The sequence below is a fragment of the Rhamphochromis longiceps genome, linkage group LG15 (assembly GCF_057381845.1).
Source record: "Rhamphochromis longiceps isolate RC_006_pf linkage group LG15, R_longiceps_female_GT1.1, whole genome shotgun sequence".
NCBI classification, from domain to species: Eukaryota; Metazoa; Chordata; class Actinopteri; order Cichliformes; family Cichlidae; genus Rhamphochromis; species Rhamphochromis longiceps.
Window position 1 is genome coordinate 3,678,260 of NC_140571.1, and position 22,062 is coordinate 3,700,321.

The window sequence follows — 22,062 nt, forward strand, 5'->3', positions numbered from 1 at the left end:
TAACATCTCTGCCCTATTTCACGTTTCAGCATTAGTATATTATTCAAGGAAACTGCTGAGGGGTTTAAAGCAGCAATACATTTTAATATAACTATTTCCAACGCAGCGTTTTATTATTTATGTGACACATTTAAACGTTCTCTTTTTTGCTCTTAAAACGAGACAAACTTAACCCCTCTGACACCCAGATGTCTATTTATAAAGCTGGATCACCCTCCCACCCATCACTCTTACCGGTCCGGCATTACGTCATTGGGACACACAGTTTGTGTGCACACTGGGAAATTTGAGGCGAATCATGCGTCTGCAGGAAACACCGGTCAGACTGCCTTTTGTCTGTATATGATCCGCTTTTGGTTTATAGCCTCTAAACACATAAAAGCAGCAGAGGGGCAAAAACACACAGCAGGCTGATAGGCGGGACTTCCTCCTGGCATAACTCAGCTAGTCGGGCTGTTTATCTCGTCGTGCAGCGCAGGGATCGAGCCAGTGCAGGATCTGATAACAAGGTAAGCCCGTTGACAGCAGCGGGGTTTGGCGTGTTTCTCAGTTTGTGCATGTAGTCTGCCTCGTTGTCGCTCCATCCGCTGCACTCGTGTAAATTGCACTCGTTGCTGTGCGTGGTTATTGTTGCAATCAGAACTGCGCGTTTTTTTTTAGCTGTTAGCAATGCAGCACAAAGGCTAAAACACGGGATCTGTTATAATGTAGCGGACTGTCGGGAGGTTCACTTTAATTCGTCTGGATGTGAGTGTCTCTCTGATGTGTCGCCGTTGTGATATCCTCAGCTCGCCACATTTCCAATGACATCTTTGCTGTCATGAACTGAAATATCTAAATGTCGTTTTTATTATTATTTTATCATTTACGTTGTTATTTAAATCAATTTTCTCAATTAATTTCTGCATTGTTTTCATAACCAGCTTAGTGTAATGTATACATATATTTTTTATAATTTGTTTAATTAAGCCATTAGTTTTATTATTATTAATTAGTGATGCAAGTTCCAAGGAGGCATTTTCAGCTGTTTGTTTGATTCGGCCAAAAGTTCAAAACCCAGAGATCTGTTATTATGTAGAACAGCCCTCACATGTGCAAATGTGTGTTTCTTTTGCGTGATTGATTTCCTAACTTTACTCTACTAATATTTTAATATATAAATCTGGGTAATCAGTAAATGTTGCCTTTGCATTCGTAAACTTTACGGGGCTCAGCCCCTTAAGGGTTAGGGTAATTATCATAATGTCATGCATAGAGTGCGTTGCAGTTAATATTAATGTCACCGTTCAACCCATGTTCATTGACATGAATCCTGTTAAATGCTGATATTTATATCAATTAATATGTTCTATTTAGAATGTGAAATTGTGGACAAAGCAGAAGTTACCTCAGCTTTGTAACTTTTCTTGACTTGCCTTCATGTCCACTCTAACCTGTTTTATTTTGCTCTCTGCTGTCTTCATCCAACGCTTTCTCCTTCTCACCTTCCCCATCCACCTCTCAGTCTTTGTGTTGTCACCAAAAAGTAAATGGAACAGTGAAGCTGAATTTATCATCCAATAAAAAGCTGATTTACGTCACGTTACAACAATATTCTAATTAAATACTTGCTGCCACTGGCTGTTGACAGTCAACACTCTTCTGACGAGCTCTCTGGAGCTCTGCTGTACTGTAAACAAACAATGAGACTCAATTCAACCAGAACAGGAAACTAATAAAGCAGATCAGCTACGTGGTTGGCAAATAGCGGCTTATTGCTTAGAAAGCTGAAATTAGTTAATAAATCAGGTGGTCTAGCCTCCAGTAGCTAATGTTTTTGATGCTGTTTAGAGAAGAAATATGCATAGGCAAACAATTTTCACATCACAGCAGTGACCCTTCATTACTGGAACAATTTGAACTTTCCCTTGTTAATGTTTCATTTGCATATGAAATTACATCTTTGCCTTCTTTCAGCTGCAGCAACGCAAAATCTTAATTGTTAACAAAAAGCGACGCTGCAGCACCTCTGTGTGCGAACACTGGGCATTTAAACTGTTTTTAATGGTCACCTGTACTGTCTCCAATAGACAAGTTGAGAGGAAAAAATAAAATGCATACAGTCATTAAGGAAGGTAAAATGATGCCCTCAATGTTTTTGAACATTTTCACAAACTAGCTCACAGCTTCTTGTAAAAAAACAAATGTCTGTGTAGGCTTGTATCAGAAAACCTATAATGGAATATGGATGTGTCTGTGATTGGTTAGTATCCAATCTAATCTGTCAGGCTTTAGTTGAAACCACACGTAGTTCCTCCAAAACTAGATTAGCAGACGGTACTTTTATATTGATGAGGAAGTGCACTAGATGAATAAAACAGTAAGTGCAGCTGATCAGATAATGTTGGAAGTTGGGTCTGCATTATCATACGATTTTCTAACTTTGTATGGATTAAATAATTTATCTATGATTTCAGTAAAAACCATAGATAATCATAGATTAATAACAGGTTATAGACTTAGAGGGGTTAAATGCTGGCTGTAGTCATTAATGTGTTGTTTTTTCGTAGGCTGTTTCGTCAGACTGCACACTATGCTCTGCTACTTGTTGCGAAGAGGCCACAGTCCTCTGCTCTGCCTCTGGGCCCTGCTTCTGCCTCTGGCATCCCTCGATCGCCCAAGCCACCGTGGAAGTAGGGACTACCTTGTAACGGAGCGGCCCAAGCTGCTGCTCGTGTCCTTTGACGGCTTCCGTTGGGACTACATTGACCGTGTTCCAACGCCTAACTTCCGCAGCATCATGGACACAGGGGTGAAAGTGGAGTTTGTGGAGAATGCTTACATCACCAAAACCTTCACTAATCATTACAGCTTAGTGACGGGGCTTTATGCCGAGACGCATGGCATTGTGGCTAATGAGATGTACGACCCTGTTCTGAACCGGTCCTTCTCCATGGAGACGGACAGTGTTTATGATTCACGGTGGTGGGAGGAGGCTGTGCCCATCTGGGTGACCATCCAGAAAGCTGGAGGACGGAGCGGGGCAGCGATGTGGCCCGGGTCTGATGTCAAAATCCACAACATGTACCCTACTCAGTACCTCCCCTACAACGCCTCAGTCTCCTTTGAAACCAGAGTGGAACGGATTATTGAGTGGTTCTCTGCACCAGAAGCTGAGGCGGTGGACTTTGGAGTTCTGTACTGGGAGGAGCCTGACGAGAGCGGGCACAACCTTGGACCTCAGAGTTCCTTAATGGACGTAGTCATCGCGTGGATTGATGAGAAGCTCGGCTTCCTTATAAACAAGCTAAAGGAGGCAGGGTTGTATGACAGAGTGAACCTCATAGTGACCAGTGACCATGGGATGGCTCAGCTTTCTCCTGAGAAGATCATAGAACTGGATGAGTACGTGAGCAGAGACCTGTACACCTGGGTGGATAAGAGTCCAGTGGTGGGAATCCTGCCCAACGAAGGTATAAACCGTAATGTTTTTGGAAATTCATTCACTTTCCTCTTCACCACCATCATGCTTGTATATTAAATATGAAGCTGCAGCTGTAAATGAACTTTATCTGGCCAAAAAAGGGAAAGTGGATGTGCAGGACTGACCTAAACATTATCAGTTTAGTTAACAGTTCATACCACAGACAATCCTCCATGATGACCAAGGTTTACATCACAAACTTAATTTTTATTAAATTTGATCCAAAACCAGTGACTGAGCCATTTTCCCCCATAGACTTCTACAGGACCGGAAGTGATCGCCATCTGGTGGCCTTCATATAGAATGGAGGCTTAAGGCATTTCTGCACTTGCTCAATTTTTCTGACCTAGAAACTATAGTCATCTTATATTCATCCTGTCTGTAACTGTAGGGTATGTCCATCTTTTATATACAGTTGCTGCTTTTCAGTTAATCTCTAAAGTATTGAACTTTTGTTCCTCATGAGCCGCCGTTCATAAATCAGAATTTGCAGCCTCTATAAAGATTTTCTGCTACCGCTCGTTATGTGTCCTTCAGGGAAACTCGACGAGGTGTATAATCTGCTGGTGGATGCAAACCCGAACATGGTGGTGTACAAGAAGGAGGAGATTCCCCAGCACTACCATTATCAGCACAACACAAGGATCATGCCCATCGTCATAGAGGCCAAAGAAGGCTGGACCATCATGCAGAACAGGACCGGACCCTTCATGCGTACGTTTTCGCACATCACAAAGCTCTGCTGAGTCGTTACTGTGCACATTAAACAGGTTTTGTCAGTTTGTTTTAGCAGCAGCCTTTTTTCTGCTCTAATAATAGCTTCACAGAAGGTTTATTTCAGTCACTGAACCAGCGCTTGGTTTAGAGCAGCTGTAATTAACAAAGAAAGCTGGATATGCTTTCCCTTAGGACCAGCAAGAGTGTGTTTGAGTTAAAAAGTGTGTGTGTGTGTGTGTGTATGGATGGGTTTGGAGGCTTTTATTGCATTAACTCTAAGTGCAATCATTTTTTCCTAATACAAAACCTACTGAGCATCACCTCCTCAGATTAGAGCGTTCAGACCCATGTGTCATGGAGGCAGAGTGTCTTTTCACCAGCTAATGTCACTGCTTAATTCCTCCTCGCTGCTTGAAGGCTTGTTAATGAGTGAAATGACCAGGTGGAGCCTGCGGCTGGAAAGAAAACTAGCAGACTTTCAGTCTTCAGGGACAAAGCGATGTGAGACTGCTTAGATACACATGTGTGTATTATGATGCTTTCCTGCTATAACAAAGTTTTTGAGAGGGAGCGATATGCATTCATGACTAAAACATGTCTCTTCCCGTGCAGCAGTGGCCCCTTCTGTTTCTCAGTGCATCACAGAGCGCTGCGGAGTAATGCAATACAAATAACACTGCAGCTCCACAAACCCAGTCATTCTTCTTTGTTTACATCAATTGAAAGAAAATGTGCTCTGCGTTTCTTGGTATTCCATTATATGTCTGTCTCTATTTATTTGGCATTTGCCTTTATTAGATACTGCAGCGGGAGACATTTTATACATCCATATTTAGTTGCTAGCAGCATTCCGCCGGCTGATTGCTGCACTTCTGTGCTCATTCCTTGCGACATCGATCAGTGGAATGGGATTACAGCACTGGTAGAATTGCTAATGTTCTTGCATGCGCGCGCACGTGTGTGTAGTTGTGCATGTTTACAAAACAAAAATATAGAGGAAAGAAATGTCGACCAGGCAACGTTGGGGATCGGAAATCTCCGCGGGGTATCTTTAAGGTAAGATTTATGGCAGACCCTGGACCTGCTCGAATGGCCGTTAAACCCTCTGAAGCTGCCGTCGCAGCAGCGCTGATAGAGTGTATTGATTTTTACTCACAGCGCGCTGAGAGAATCACGTCAGATCTTCTGGATGTAATAGCACTGATAAATTTGAGGAGCGGCTGTTAGCCTGTCTAAGCTTTCATGTAAGGTCTTTGTGTTTTGTGATTTCATTTTCAGTTTTTGTTTGGGCTGCGCTGTGATTGATTTAGCCTTATCCCGTCTGCTGAGGCAAGTCGTTTTGGCAGTAAATCATCAGGTAGAGCTGCGGCGCCAGGTCCCATAAATCTGGAAACAAAACGAGCGGTCTGTGATTTATGGGATGTGAAAACCAGATATAGATGTATAAAAGGTCTATTAGCAACAGAATAATAATTTACATCAAAGATTTCCACCTTCTTATGCAAATGTTTTTGTCTTTTTTTTCATCTCCAGTGGGAAACCATGGCTATAACAACAGCTTACGTAGCATGCAGCCTGTGTTCGTGGCTCGTGGGCCGGCCTTTCGTGAGAATTACGTCAAATCCTCCATGCGCTCCGTTGACCTTTACCCTCTCATGTGCCACATCCTGTCCATCCGCCCTATGCCGAACAACGGCTCCCTCTCGAATGTTCAGGACCTCCTGTCCATAGAGCCCACTGTGACCACGCCGGTCCCGCCTCACCCTCCCGTTCCCCCTCCGGGCACCGGGTACTCCTGCGCCCCCATCGTGGGCTCGTTCCTCGGTGTGGTTTTGGTGCTGGGCTTCCTAGTGGTCTACGTCATACTAGTGACACTCAAACAGCGGCCCTCGAGAAAACACAGGAGCTGGGAGATGTCGCAGCCTTTACTGCAAGAGGATTTGCACCTGTAGCTTGAGAGTGGAAAGAGAGGCAGACGTAAAAGAAGAGGAGGTATTCCTCCTCCCAAGGTACTCCCACATCCAGAAGCATCCCCTGAATGCCTCCCTTACATCACTAAATGCCGTTGTGCTGCTCTTGTTATTCACTGAAGATCAAGGAAATGTACCCTCCCACTCGTGCGTAGGGGTACGTCTGGTGTAAGGGAAACGTCCCGGGCGTGCTTCTGGTTTGGGTTTATTCAGAATAATTGGTTTCTTAGTGGCTTTGCTTTGATTGTGAATTCTACCTAATAGCGTCTAACATTTTCATTGTCACTTTATGAGTAAAGATGCAAAAGTATACGTGAAGTTTGAGCCTGTGATTGTAAAAGGGTGAGCTTTTGGTGGCCAAGCCTGTGACACGGATGATATCGAGGTATCAGTATGCTCAAATCCCACTAAAGCTGTTCTTTTCCAAGGTGGGGTGTAAAAATCTTGTAATGGTGCGTACCTTCAGACAATCTTACCTTGTTGGAATTTATAATGTAACACTCATTAGCTTGTTGGGAAGCTGTGCCATGAGCACAGAAGGTCAAACGAGTAACTTTTTGGAAAGCCTACTGACACCTTTCTCATCCTGACAGTGAGAGTCGTCTTCAGTCCGTTTGCTTTGACATTTTCAAATCTATGCAAAACAGATTTGTATGTCATAAAGTGAAAAAGGGATCTGGTGAGATTTTTTTTTTTTTTTTTTTTTTCCGTCACCACCTGTTCTTCTTGTGGTCTGAGCACTGAATAAGATGTTACTTTGAACTACAAATGCTGTGATTAATCTAAAGTATTCCAAACTGTTCGTTTTAAGCACTTGACTGTGGTCAGTGTTACTTCTGAATGTTAACTGGAACCACTAAAGTCTCACTCTTCGTGCCAAGCTACTGCTCATACGTGTAGGTCATTCCATGAGCTAATCACTTCAGTAGTCAGTTACCATTTGCCTTTGAACTTAACCGAGAACATCTCTCGAACGTGTGCAGTTGTTTGTGCGTCTGTCCTTTTTTTGTGTGTGTCAGGAGGGCTTTTTTTTTCTTCCAGTGTAAGATGATTGTGTAGTGCCCTTCCATTCATATGTCTGCTGTCATTACCATGGTCATTTGTTGGTGAAATGTGAAGTGCAATTGCTATTGGTCAGTATTTGTGTTAGGAGTTTTAAGGGTTCTGTTTGGTTGAGAAGACTATTTCGAGCATGACTTGCGAGAGCTGTTCCCATAATTTGCACTACAGGATTGAAATGAAACTGAATGAAGGGGCAGTAGCTGGAAGCTTCTAGGTCATGTATAATTTGCACTTCTAGTTTGTAGTTGCTGTTTGAAATGACGAAAAAAGATAGGTGCCTCTTGCTTAAAAGCTTTTTAAGTAGCATAATCGGAGAGAGAGGTAGAAGACTAGAATTATAATCTGCAGATTAAATACTATCATTTTTTTCCAGCGTCTTTTAAGAAAGAATTGGTTCAATTTCAATTTTCTCCTTTTTGCTTTTCGACGCACTGACTTTACCCGTGCCCGAAAATGACAGACATCACTGTGATATATACTTTTTACAAAATTTAAATTCATAAATTGAGAGCATTTATATGAAATTGTTAATTTTCTGAGAATTGTGTTGTTTTATGACGGAAAAGTGTTGTCTGATAATTTTCCCCTAACTTGTTGACAGAGAAGTGAAATGTATCCTTGCTATATTCCAAAAACGATTTATTTGAAGTTTTTAAGAAAAGAAAGAATATTAGATGAAGCTGATCTCAGTTTGTTACTACCTTGGATTAAAATCGTGGATATTTAATATCATTTACAAATTAACTATCTTTGCCATATTGAAGCAAATAATGAGTCTTCTGGAAATAAAGGGACTAATGTGAAAATAACTGTGTTTGTTGATTATTATTATTATTATTATTATTATTATTATTATTATTATTATTATTATTATTATTTTTAACCCTTGTGTTCGAGGCCCAGATCTTTACATTTTTTCTCTTAGTCCACAAAAATTTAAATTTTGTAGTAATCTGTCATTCTTCAGAAATGCAGCTAAATATTGTAAAGTGTGATGCATTTAAGGAACAAAAAAATAAATAAGAGCAGCACGGTGGTTAGCACTGTTGCCGCACAGCAAGAGTTCAATTCCACCATCAGGCCGGGGTCTTTCTGTGTGGAGTTTGCATGTTCTCCCCGTGTTTGCGTGGGTTCCTTCCGGGTATTCTGGCTTCCTCCCACCGTCCAAAGACATGCAGCTTGTGGGGACAGGTTAATTGATTAATCCAAATTGCCCATAGGTGTGAATGTGAGCGTGAATGGTTGTCTGTCCCTGCGACAGACTGGCGACCTGTCCAGGGTGTACCCCGCCTCTCACCCTATGACAGCTGGGATCGGCTCCAGCGCCCCCTGCAACCCTGAAAAGGATAAGAGGAAGCGAATGGATTGGAAAATAAATGGGAAAAAAAAAAAAATCAGTCACTTAGTTGAACCATAAGATTCCCCTTTTTCAGACTGGAGTATAACTGTGCATGCAATCATGCCTACCTTTTCCATTTCTTTGAAAAAAATAGTGATGAGGACGGTTTTGTAATTTTAATAATTTGGAATTAAAAAAATATTCTCACCCTGCAAAGAACATCCACCAAAGGAAGCTCAGCAGTATCGTGATACCATCTTTTAACCTTTTAAAGTTGGGTTTTATTGTTCATCAATAACACAGATTCACCTCAGTAAGTAACACAGACTCTTTGCCTTAACAAAACTTCCTTCCTGTATTTTCCAATGGGTGAAGATAACATCTAATAGATGTCAAACTCATTTTATATCAAGGGGCACATACAGCACACTTTAATCCTAAGTGGGTAACCGGTGGAACTCCCCTTTCTGTCAGTATAAAGAGGTTTAATTACACATTTAATCCCTGAATGTAATAAAAAGACGACAGTATGTCTCAGTCATTCCACATGACAAAGAAATGCTGGTGCAGTAAATGAAAGACACGTGTCAGCATCACCGTTTGAGCTGAAACTGCAAGAAATAAATACAGAAAAACTGGAAAACTCATTAAAATACATTTGACTGTCTGAAATTTTAAGCCCTCTTTTCTGCACCCATCCAGTGGATGTGTGTTTCTAAGTTACTGGCCACAAACAAAGCTTGCACCTCTGTCATCTTATAATCATTACAGTACCCACTATCCCCCTCTTTTCTATCTTACTGTCAGCCGCAGGGTGGAGGAAACCTGGCAAGGTGCATTTACACAGATTTTACGTAAGCAAGTCTAGAAAATGCACAAGGGCTCTACAGCTTATCAACCTTGCAAAGGTCCCAGAAGATTAAGTCATCGTGTTCTGATTTAAAGTTCTGAAAGGTTTTCGGTGTTTATGTGCTGCTCTCTGTCCTTGCAAGCCATCACATTTAAAACCGGAATATCCGTGAAGGGGCACAGTCCTCCGCTTTTACGCTATCCACTCGTTAACTTGCAGGATCAAAGGTCTTTTATAAGTTATCACTGGAATTTGCTCAGTGCGCTCAGTCAGTGAGTCAGAGGCAGGCACACGGTGTGAAAACACTGACCACTCCAGCACTACTCCTCCACTTTCAACTTCAAGGTCTGCTGCCAGACATGGACAACATCTACGAAACACTAGATCACGAAGATGTGCCCGCAGGACGCGATCGCGTCGAGCCCAAATATGAGAACTCGGGTGAGGCGAGGGAGCAGCTGTACAGCGAGGTGCTGGTCCACAGGCCGTCTCAGGAGGAAGACCGCAGCTCCCCGGATTACATGGAGATCAGGGAAGGGGGCAAACACAGCGACTCCTCTTCTTCATCCAGCGACGACGAGGACGCTAAAGCGAGAAAGGAAAAAGTGGAGCCCCAGCCTGCGGTGGAAGTGGAGGCACAGGTGCAGGAGGTGAGCGGTGAGGCGCACAACGGATCCAGGCGCTCATCCTCCTCCTCAGATTCATCCGCCTCACCCGGAGATCCTTGCGACGACCCGCCGTTTCAGAGGAAGATCCAGGAAGAGGATAACGCCGAGGATGGGATGATGATGGCCTACAGCCGCCCTAAAACTGACCCCGAGCCGCAGGAGTCTGTCGACTACACGCTTAAAACTCTGGAAAGTGTCTCTTTGGATGAAAGCAGCTCTGCGCCAGCTGATCCCAACCAGCCTAACATCGCCCTGTACATTAAGGTGAGACATATGTTATACTATATAAAAAGAGCTCTGCAGGGTTGATCCAGGCATCAACAATACACAGCCTCAGGGTTCAGCATGAGCCTTCAGGCGCGTGGAATTTCACTTCCTTGCACAAAAGAAGGCTCTGAGGCCAAGTAGAGCATCCTTTTGAAGAGACTCTCATCATTTGCTCCTGTGCATATTATATTATATTATATTAAATTATAGAAATGATAATTCACCTCATTAGACGTCCATGTGGTTACTAGTTAAGTCTAAATAGTTATATTTAAATATAAGTGTTACTAAGCTGTGTATATTTAGAACAATGCATGTTTAAAAGAATAGTGCATAAGCAGTGATTTCTTTGTATCCAAATCTTTGTGTGTGACTTTAATCACTCTGCTGTAATAATTAACTTGTTCGCGTTAAGGTCACAGGAACCAGGGGTGAACTCTACGCTTGAGCAAATCCGTCTGTGTGTTTTGTTGCTTTTTGGTGATACCTGCTCTGGTGAGTGTACTATCAGTTAATGCAGGGGTCACTTTGCTGATTAGGCTGCTGGCATCAAGTCAGTGAAAGTCATGAAATGGGTAATGGCAACAGGCTGTTTTGTTTTTTTATTTTATTTTAAAATTGCCTTGTCTCCCTGTAGCGTGAAGCATTGTTGGGTGAGACGGTGAATGAGTTTGATTCCAGCTGTGTTACATGTCATAATCTTCCTCGCCCACACGTTTCCTGTTTCCCTGTTTACTCCACCATAAAACCAAAAAGGTGATTATGACAAGGAGAATAGAAAACACCAGACAGCTTTTCAAGAATAATAATGTTTTGTCTTTAAAAAAAAAAACACATTTCAAGAACCCTACAAAAAAAATTGCATCTAGTTCAGAGTGCACAGTTTTTGTCTGAGCTGCTCCTTCTTCCTCGGTGAGCTGGAACGACATTGGCAGGATCTGAAAGCTCATCGCAGTCTACACACTTAACACACTCAGTGTACAAAACTACATTATATCACAATTATGATAAATATGCAGGATAGTTCACCCCCGAAGACCGTAGGAGACGACAGACGTGATAACATCCTCAGCCCCTTCAAGAAAAACACCCCACCCTCTATCCTTTATGTGTCTTTCCGTGGGTGCGTTTCCCAACAGTTTAATCATCAACAATGGCCATAAACTTAACACGAGCTCCATCATAAAAGTAGGAAGGTGAGTTATGAGGTCACGTCTCTGAGGGGAAAATTTAAAATGAAACCTCCACAGTCAGATAAAGTGGGCTGTCCTAGGCTATCAACAGTATCGCTAACATGCACTTTTACTGGCTCTGTCACTGTTTTTGTGCGATAAGACCTTTTCACATAACTGCAACTGTCCAAGACTCTTCAGCAGTTCTGGCTCGTGCGTATACGCTGTTCACACACTCCCTGTCACCTCAGTTCCGGAAAGAGACAATTCTCTGTAGCCGTTTGATGTTTATGGTGAATGATTAGCCCAGCGAGTCACTGATTTGAACTTCCCTTTGTTTCAAAGGGATCGAAACGCCAAGGCCATATCTTAGAAACCACTAATGGTCCCATTATTATTGATTTAAATTACTGATTTAGAAATCCATGACAAGAAAAGAAGACATTCTGGTCGATACTTTTACTCGAGTTAGATTAAAAACTGTACAGTTTCTGTGACTGCACACTAAATGTAAGGCTGGAAAAAAGGGGAAACCGTTAGTGTGATTCAGCACTAACCTCCTTTGTCCATGTTTAAGTCCATTTGTTGAAAGAATTACAAGCTACAGGTGATAAGAGTCTTGGTGGTGGAAATTTGAAAAAATCTTCTCATCTAGACTTTATTATTATTATTATTCTTTTTTAAAATGAATATAAATCCAGTTGTGACATATTTTTGGTATCCTCAGCTCGTTATTATGGATAGTCCTCCCTCATTTTGGTGCTGTTCACTCAGTAACTTTGCAAATAAACTAACTAAGACCTAAAATAACACATTCAGACACTGTTCAAGATTTTCCATCCTGAACTCTGATAATGAGCACCTTCTTCCTCTGCAGCTCCCTTTTAATTGGTTTGTGCTGCAAGTTGGTACACCAGCCAGGAGAGGGAGCTGCTCTATAAATAGAAACAGTTAAAACGTTTCTCTCCAGCTGAGCCATCTGTCTCCTCTTTGCTGTTTTCATCAAACTTTCTTTCTCGGATCTATCTCTCATAAGCCACACACACACACAAACACACACACTACTCAGTTTCCATGTGTCAAATGTACCTGCTTTTTTTAAAATTATTTTTGTGGCCTCTTTCTGCAAACAAATGCAAATTTTTGCCTTAAAACCGCAGCCGTGCATCAATAATTTAGAGAGGAATCTTCTCTAGTCTGCTGCTGGTGATCAAATATAACCTGCCAGAGTCAAACACATGTGAACATGAATTAAATATAAATGCTGCTGCACAACTACTCGGTAAGTGATGGACTGACAGCCTCAGAAACTCAAAGTGACGCAAATAGTGTCCCATTTTTGGCAATGTTGTCAGATGGGGAGAATATATTATTGATGGTTTGGGTGTTCAGGAAGTGTTTCATCAGTTTGGCAAAAAATAATACAATAAAACATTTAATAGTGGAAAATATTGAAAAATAAGAATGTGTCAGCTGTGGGGCAGAGAGATAAGGGAGTAAGTGCTGCCTGTGATGCGATTTTGATGTCAGGTTTGGTTGCAGTGGTGGGAAGAGAGACACGGGGCTCCACCCCCTCTGCTATAGACTGACACCTGTTTTCCACTTTGTGTCAGTGACATCTAATGCTGCCCTCCATCTGTGTCTAAATCAGAGCACAGGGCTGTGACTATCACCTGGACCGACTTTCAGCCTCACCCAGGAGACACAAACGGAGCAGAAAACTGCCTTTACAGCTGCAAACGGTGGTGAAGGTGAAGGGAACAGAACTTCCTTAGGTGTGAGAGAGGATAACCTCAGAGAAGATAAAAGTTTCTCCTCCTTTTTTTTTTGTCTTTCCAGAAGATGTAGAGCTCCAAGGATAAAAAAAGGACACATAGTTTAAAAAAAGTAAAAGAAAAAGGAATCATGTCTGATGAAGACAGAGACCCTGATATTGAACTTTTTGTAAAGGTAAGATAGACACAAAACTATGGCTGCAGTGAAGGTTTTGATAACATTTGAGGGACCAAGTATTGCCTGAATTTCTCAAATGAGCATCGCTGCGTGTTATGGAGCAGTTGCGTAACCCAATAGCGGAGGTAGAGTTACAGCAGCACCAGCAAGCACCCCGACCCAGGATGGTTGTGACAGTGATACCGAAGCTGCTTGTTGATGGTGAGAAGCTCACATCAGGCCATGCAGTGGTACTGTTACTTCAGTCCACACTTTTTCAGGGAGGACTGTGCTATGCAATCAGTCTCAAGAATCTGTCTAATGTCTCAGATGTAAAACAGACATTGCATTCCTGAGTTGAAATCTGCAGTATTCAGCAGCAGCAAAGATGTTGGTAGAAACATGACTTCCAGGGGATGAACAACTTTTATGATCTTTGTTTTTTGGGGGCAAACTTTTAAAGTACCTTATAATGCTATACCTGAAGTTTCTATGTTCCAGTAACAAATGAAAATGAACGTTAATGCAGACAACTACCCAAATACATCTCTGGAAGAATTTCAAGTGGTGAGGCTTGCTTGTTCAAGGACCTTTCAAAAAGATGTTTTATATAAGATAGCATGTAGGGTGGAAACTTTGAAACAGGTAATAATAAAGTGGAAAAAAAATGACAACAGTTTGAAGGTGGTACCATCAGTGGACACAGCAGTGGTGTTTTGTTCTCTATAAAAAGCTTTACTTCAGGTCCGCTGAGGAATCACACAGGCAGATGGATACACCTGAGGCAGGTGGAAAAGCTAACGTGCTGCCTGGATGCACAGTTCTAATTAGCTGGTGAGAAGTCTGACTTTCTGCAGGCACTTCGGAGGTCAACTAATTAACTTTTAGGCCTTTATCTTTGATTTAGTTTCTAAACTGTCATTTTCTTCCAATAAATCCTAATTAAACACAAACTGTATTAATATATATAGAGAGTGACTACAATCCTAATATAATAATTTATTCATCGTGCTACGATCTACATGGATCTGATGGCTGGAGAACTATCATGCTCCACCCCACATACAGGAATTAGCCTATAAACGGTGACTATCGGGGGTTATAGGAGTCTTACGTGCACCAGAGGGATCAATCTTAGCAGTTTTAATCTTCGTATGCCTTTTAGAAATTACAGTATTATTCTGTGAATGACTGTAGTATCAATGTTTTCAGTTAATATGTCAGAACCCCATTTATGAATTCTTTGTTAAAAAGCAGGCTTAGGCAAACTAAGGACGCCAAAACCCAGTTATAGTTATAGCATAACACAGCATGTGATGGATCGTATGACGTGAGAGCCCCCAACAGTCATCATCTGATCACTCAGCAGCTCCATGCTCTCACGTTCCTCGGGCCTAGTGGTCTAGCTGTGTGTGGCAGCTTTTGTGCTCTGTGTTCTAGATGTTGATTGGCGATTATTTGAGGCCAGTGTATTGTGTTACCACCATGCGACTGAGCCTGGCCATAACAATACACAGACAGCACTGAGAGCATCAATGGCTGGCGTCCATACAGTTGGCTCAGCTACTTTGAGCCTGACGGCCCTTTTATTTCTGGTCTTTGCTAGGAGCTGTTTACTGATGATGGACGTCTGTGGTGAATGTCAAAATATTTTTTAACGTCGTTGCAGTAACTTCTTTTTTTGAAGGGATTGTTTGTGTGTCCAATTATTTGTTATACTGGCCATTCAAAGGTTTTAGTGACATAAATAGTGAAATAGCATGCAATGAAGTTCATCTGCCGTTCTAATAACTTTAATGTGGTCAATGGTCACACTTGTCATGTAATGACCGGGACGTCATTGCACTCACATATTTGTTATGTGTTGTGGGCTTGTGTGCGTCTGCAGGTCTGCAGGTCGAACGCTGCTCTCTGTGCCCCAGGGGCCAATGAACCTGCTTATCAGAATCACCATGTATAATTCAGAAGGTTCACTGGATCAGATGTCACCGTTTGTGCTCCTCTGAGTATCCGTGCATGCCGACACATAATATCAGTGCATGTACACAAGCATATGATAGGAAGGAAGTGATTCTGTGTAGCTTTGTCTTCATCAGAAAATAAATAAATAAAAATACAACGTTTAAAGAGAAAAGCAGTGAACAGGTGAATCAAATCAAACCCGTTACCTGATTTAAATGTGGCCTAGCTCATGTTCGACAGCACATTCTCTCCCATATCAGGACAATGTGCCCTGCTACTTTTTAGATCTTTCGGTGGATGTCCTCTTGCATTCGTGTCTCTACTATGCACGTTGTGGTGGTGCGTTAGGACCACATAAACCTCCTGCATTTCTCTGTACGGGTAGATGATGGAACCCTGGCACATTATGCCCATTTTAACTCGTTCATTCAGTATCATCTTCTCATACACATCTGTGCTGCTGCAATCTGCATGGCTGCTATTTCTAGATTACTATGCAGAAGTTTTCGTCAGGCTCCACTTGCACTTGTGCCTCAGCAGTGCACATTGAATCTCCTCTAGTGTGTCGAAACAGTGATTATTCAGCTTGATCTTTATTTACAGGAAGTGAGCAAAGCGGTAGGTATCTCAGTCTAGTGTGTCGTCCAGGTAGTGAAGAAAATTGTGTTGGAGCAGACAGAAAATTTCCTGTGCTGTCTGTGCACTCTGAGCAGGCATGAGACAACTTGCTGACAAGCACCGCAGTTCATCCTCCAAACATGTTTTGCGCCAGTTTGAGACAGAAGTTGATTTGAGGTCTGTGGTGAAACTGCAGAGCACACAGTTTAAGTGGTCAGAAGGGGACTTCCAGGGAGCAAACTAAAAATAGCACACGTGGCTGAGAACATGACCTTGAACGTGAGAATGGCCAAGAGTAAATCAGGCCAGGTTTTTAACTTTTAAGGACCTTCTCTCAGAGCTTTTTGATCAAAGCACAAACGTACTGTCAAAAATCAACAACCTTGGGCACTGTTGATACACTGCTCACAGGCACTCGTATGGTCAGCATCTGCAAAATAACAGCTACTTTAAATTCATCCAGTTCATTCAATTAATTTGTCATGAATAGTGGCCATCTCAAGACCCTATCATTAAAAATATTAGGGTGTGAAACAGCAATCCCCTGTGAGCAAACACCCACTGACAGTGGGGAGGAAGAAACCTCTGACTTAACCAGACTGAAGGAGGTGCCTGGAGCCACGCGGCACGAGTGGGTGGGTTACGGTTGGGAACAACACAACAGACAATCCAGAGAGAAATACTAAGTGCAAAAGTGCAGCTTCAGAAAACAGAGACGTGTGCAGAAAGGTACAGGGAGACAAAAACATAGACGACAGCACAGAGAAGACACGGTGTTAATGGCCTGTAATAAATGCATATACAGGAAGAGAGGAAAGGAGATCCAGTAAGTGTATACTGCACTGACTGTGTAAATACTGACGTTATCGAACCTACTGTAAAAGTTTAAGTATTGTTACTTAAACTTAAGTGCACTGGTAATAATTAGCCAGTCATGTCTTACATAATTATTGAAATTATCACTGGTTATTTTTCTTCTAAGTGTTCAAAGTGGTTATATCTGATAGCTGTTATGTATTAATATAATAAAAAAGAAACAGGATGTTTCCTTCACCGTGCTCGTCCACTTGGGAAAGTAAATATGTTGGGCATTTTTTTGGCCTTCAGACAATAATTCTGATTGCTACAAGTATGCAGTTCACATCAGATAATAACACGTGCACAGACGGTAGGTTTAGTTTGACTCTGTCCTTATCACGAATCTGTCACAATGACCTATTTATGTGTGCTTATGTAATGTTATATGTTACTTATTGGAACAACTATATCAGGTAAAGAGTGAGTTAACACTTATCGCTTAAGATAACAGGAGACTTATCCCTGTTAGTAGCAAGGTTGTTACATTGTTACCAAAGGGTCATGTACTTGCTTCCCACAGCTGAATTAGAGAAACAAGATGTAAGTCTTTTCATCCTTTGTCTGCTTCCAGGCGGGCAGCGATGGAGAAAGCATCGGCAACTGTCCCTTCTCTCAGCGCCTCTTCATGATCCTCTGGCTCAAAGGAGTCATGTTCAACGTCACGACCGTCGACCTCAAGAGGTGAGGTTACAAAAAGCCAAGTTTGCAAACATGAAAACAAAACGTGCTAACGTCGCCCCTCACGACATTCTGCTTTCTCCGCGTGTGTCTTCTGCAGGAAGCCGGCAGATCTGCACAACCTGGCTCCAGGGACGCACCCTCCTTTCCTGACCTTCGAAGGAGAGGTCAAGACAGACGTCAACAAGATTGAAGAGTTTCTTGAGGAGACACTCTGTCCTCCAAAGTAATTCAACTAGAGGGTTTTTCATAACAGAGTATCAGATTATACCACCAACTACACACATCCTGGTTTGGCTGGATTTATTTCACTTCAGCAGCATTGCTGAAAGAACAGGAAACTCTTTAGTCCAGTAAAAGAGTGCTGGATCTGATGAAGGCTGACGTTAACAGAGATTACTGTTTATAGCTGCTGCAAATCTATTTTGAGTTGATATACAGTATAATGTAAGTGTCCCAGGTATGTGTTTTTGCACTTTTAATTCCTAAATGCAAAATCTTTAACACTCTACATCCAAAGCTTTATTGACAAAATCTGATTGGGGTAATTTTAGTAAAAGAGCCTAAGAGGGTTCTTGTTGTTGTTATTCCAGTAAAAATGACCAGAGTCAGCGTGTGAGCGTTTGCAGAGAAAAATGTCAGATTAACTAAATCTTTATTTTATTGCCTGTAAAGTTTTTTACATTATAAACCGACCTCAGTGTGAGAAGCTCAAGGGGCGAGTAGCCAGCTTGGTGAGAGTGTGTAACATGTTTGGAGTGTGAGCTGAGTTTCAGCCCAGGTGTTAATGCTATCCAGATGGTTTGGTCTGACTGGGTCTCTGCCTCTCCTGCCCCTGTCCCCCCATCCACTCAGGTATCCCAGACTGGCTGCCAAGCACAGAGAGTCCAATACAGCTGGAAACGACATCTTTGCCAAGTTCTCAGCCTACATCAAGAACACCAAACCAGAAGCCAACGCTGGTGGGCTGCTTATTTCATGCCATTTACATTCACACATGTACATGTGCAACGGAACAAGATGAAATCATGCGGGAGTGATTCATCAAATCCTCCACTAGGTGGTAGCAGAGTCCACTTTTTAGGCATGAGCTCATGCCGTTTGCTTTGCTGCCACCTAGTGAGGTTAGCGCCACACGTGTTCCGTCACCTTTTAAAGGTGTTGTATCTGTGCGTTTTAGCTCTAGAGAAAGGTTTAACCAAAGCCCTGAAGAAGCTGGATGACTACCTTAACAACCCATTGCCAGATGAGATCGATGCAAACAGCATGGAGGAGGAGAAGGGCTCCAACCGATGCTTCCTGGATGGGAACGAGTTCACTCTGGCAGACTGCAACCTCCTGCCCAAACTCTACATAGTGAAGGTAAAGAAATATGGCATGAGAGGAAAATTATTGAGGGGCAGTAATTAGTGGTGGTGATTCTACAGCTGCGTTGCCCTTCAACAATCATTCTCTACCGGCCCCTTATTATTCTCAGATGAGATTTTCATATCGGTACTTTGAGCAATCCAGATCCTATTATCTGTTAAAGTTAGACGTGTGTTTTTCCAAGTAACCTTTAAAGCACACACCAGTTTATCCAAGTTCAAACCACCTTATGAGGTCGGTTTCTGCAATATTGGACTTTGTTAAAAAGTTTCATACATTTTCACGGGCTAAACAAGTTTTCCAGTCTACAGTAAGGTTCACAGAAGTTGTCATATCAAGCTGTTCCTCTATTAAAGCCGGTGATAAATAAACACTTTGATATATCAAAACCAGATTTAGTACATGGATTTTGAACTCCATTTTGATAATGAATTCAGTGTTTTGCTGCATTTGAGTAATAAAGGCTGTGGTAATAAACCTAATATGTGCTTGATGATGATGATGATGATGTGTTTGCCTTAAATTGGTGTCTGGTAACACCCGGGGAGGTCCCAAGCAGTATTACAGTTAACTAAAACGAAATGTCAACGTACATTATAGTTTAAGTTATAACAGAAACTAGAGACTATAAATAAATGAAAATTAACTGAAACAATGTGTATTTAAAAAGAAAGAAAGAATTGAAGTCAAATAAAACTATGCAGTCAAAAATCATCAACAATATGGTCAAATCTGTCAACAGCCTGCCTGAGGGTGTCTACATGACTGCGAGCCAACTCCCTCCACAAATGTTGCATTTGTATTCAATTTTGTGCCACAGGAATACATGAATGATTTAAAAAAAAGACTAAAACTAACACTGGAACTAATAAAAACTAAACTAAAACAAGTAAATCTATTCTGGAAACCAGCAGGATCTGAAAAGAAAGTAAAAAGGAAAAAAGGAAAAGACTGAAAATGTCAAGCAACTCTGCCCCCAAGGTGTGTTTAAGTTAGGTTTGCTCTTGACTTTGTCTTCCACAGCCACAATTTTTAAAAATTAGATTTTTAGATTTAAAAAAATAGTTTTCTATTTTCTTAATTAAGGGGAAAAAAACTATCTTGAATTTGTTATTTGGGGCATTTAGTATCCATATGTCAAATTATTAGTAGCTAAAGGTTATACTGCTAAATCCCATTTTTAGTCCAGGAGGACACAACAAAATGTAAGAACACAAATTCCCTTTAAAAGTTTTTTGTTTTAAACTAAAACTACAATTTTTAACAAGAGCAGGTCCTTTCTACGGTGGGTTAATATATCAGGCAGATAAGCATTCACCACTGGAAGAAAGTATCTAATGAATCTAACCGGCATGTCCTGCTCCTGCAGAGCTGACTTACTTAATGCTTCATTGGTTTTGCAGTGGAAGTGGTTCTGACTTACCTTTTGGATGCAGAGCACAGACGATATACAGAGTATTGCTGAAAGGCATTAATTCTTACATTCACGAGCTAAAAAAAAAGCATAAATGTTATTAGTTTTGTTTCAAAATGGCAAACTGGAACACCTCATCCAAAAAACATACCTCCTGGAAGGTGCTGAAGATATCAGCTCGAGTCTGAATGAACGGGGTAGTTTAGTTATCGCCTTGCATTCTCTCCTAGGTTGTTGCTAAGAAATACCGCAACTACGACATCCCAGCGGAAATGTCGGGGGTGTGGCGCTACCTGAACAACGCCTCCACGCGTGACGAGTTCACCAACACCTGTGCTGCTGACACTGAGATCGAGACCGCCTACAAAGACGTGGCGAGGAGACTGGCCAAGTAGCCTGACCTGAGCGCAAGGAAAAATAAACCGGCAACACACATCATAAAGAAAACATCCCCCATGAACGTAACACGCGACTGTCCTTTGTGAGATCCTCGTCTGTCATAATAAACAAGTCCGATGTCTTTGTTTCAGCTCCAGATGTGGATGGACTTTAGCTACTCGGTGCACAGTGTGTATGGTATTTCAATCACCTCGGCAGAGACACGGCAAAGCAGAAGTGGAGCAGAAGATAAATCAAACACATTTAACGTGATTCGCATTTCAAAGCCAGGTTCCAACGTTGCTGCTGTGAGACTTCTGACATAACTCTTTTCGCTCAAATGTGATTGTGTCTGTCTGTATTTATTCCTCATAACACAAAGCTCCCTTTCATACCTACTCTACCGCACGGCCAAACATTTTACTAGCTGCTGATGTCGAGGTCGTTCACTTTATTTATTCCCGAGCCCACATAAGTCTAGTCTGACTCCAGTGTTTATTATCGGGCTCTGGCTCCTGGGGAGACACCTTGATTCATCTATGATTGATGATTGATGCTAATTGTTTGCTGAATATGACTGTTCCACTCTGCAGTTTCATTTTCAGTTCATTACTGTGGGTGTTGCTGTAGTTTCTTTTTCTTTTCTAATGCTTCTGAAAATTTGATGTAAAGGCAAAAAAAAAATATATTATTCAAATATATGCTCGACAAAAAGAACAAATGTACCTAATATGGGCATTAAAAGTTTAGAACGAGGCTTGTTTCTGAACTGCTTGCATGCGTGAATGTCTTTCAAACCAATTCGGAGCCTTCGGAAATATGAAAACTCCACAGATACGTGGCTTTATTTGGAAGTATGAGAAATCCATGCCAATGTCACTGATGGATTCATTCTGAAAAATGTATTGCAGCCAGAGCTGGGACGTTTGTTTTGCCTCAAGCTATTAGTGTTCAGTCTCGAGTATTGATTTTGTCTTAAGTTACGCATGATATTATAAATGGAGAGAGTATTTATTTAGCAGCCCCAATCAGGCCTGATTAGCCAGAGCCATTAGTGCTGCGATGAAAAGCGTCTTCCAGGCCAGGTCCGCGATGGTCAGGAGCCCTGCCCTCCAGCCCTTCATCAGAAAGACATTTCCTCCTCTCTGAGGACTTCATCAACATCCGCAGCCTAAAAGTTAAAGTTCAAAAGTTTCATTGTCTAGCAGAGAACAGAGAAATTTGTCTCGGGGCTTATCGTCTTTGGCTTGCTGTCGGGCTTGCAACTATAGCGCGACTTCCTTGAAGAACCATAAGGCTCTTGTGTGGTTTGGACAAACACATGATATGAAACTGGAGCATGATGA

General features: G+C 41.8%; 2 protein-coding genes across 4 annotated transcripts; both read left to right on the forward strand.

Moving 5' to 3' along the window:
* Window positions 1-286: 286 nt before the first annotated feature.
* On the forward strand, window positions 287-8,001 carry enpp5 (ectonucleotide pyrophosphatase/phosphodiesterase 5). 2 transcript variants are annotated; one of them, XM_085382946.1, is made up of 4 exons: window positions 287-509; window positions 2,550-3,452; window positions 4,001-4,177; window positions 5,714-8,001. In XM_085382946.1, exons 2-4 carry the CDS (start codon window positions 2,573-2,575, stop codon window positions 6,130-6,132), a joined length of 1,476 nt encoding a protein of 491 aa, XP_085239072.1. In that variant the 5' UTR covers window positions 287-509; window positions 2,550-2,572; the 3' UTR covers window positions 6,133-8,001. The 2 variants fall into 2 exon arrangements, with proteins under 2 accessions (XP_085239072.1, XP_085239073.1); XM_085382947.1 differs by lacking the exon at window positions 287-509 and adding an exon at window positions 564-747.
* A 1,644-nt stretch (window positions 8,002-9,645) lies between these two features.
* Window positions 9,646-21,437, forward strand: clic5b (CLIC family member 5b). Of its 2 annotated transcripts, none has more exons than XM_085381929.1 (6): window positions 9,646-10,333; window positions 17,450-17,559; window positions 17,657-17,782; window positions 18,412-18,518; window positions 18,737-18,918; window positions 20,569-21,437. In XM_085381929.1, exons 1-6 carry the CDS (start codon window positions 9,761-9,763, stop codon window positions 20,731-20,733), a joined length of 1,263 nt encoding a protein of 420 aa, XP_085238055.1. In that variant the 5' UTR covers window positions 9,646-9,760; the 3' UTR covers window positions 20,734-21,437. The 2 variants fall into 2 exon arrangements, with proteins under 2 accessions (XP_085238055.1, XP_085238056.1); XM_085381930.1 differs by lacking the exon at window positions 9,646-10,333 and adding an exon at window positions 12,264-13,458.
* Window positions 21,438-22,062: the final 625 nt, after the last annotated feature.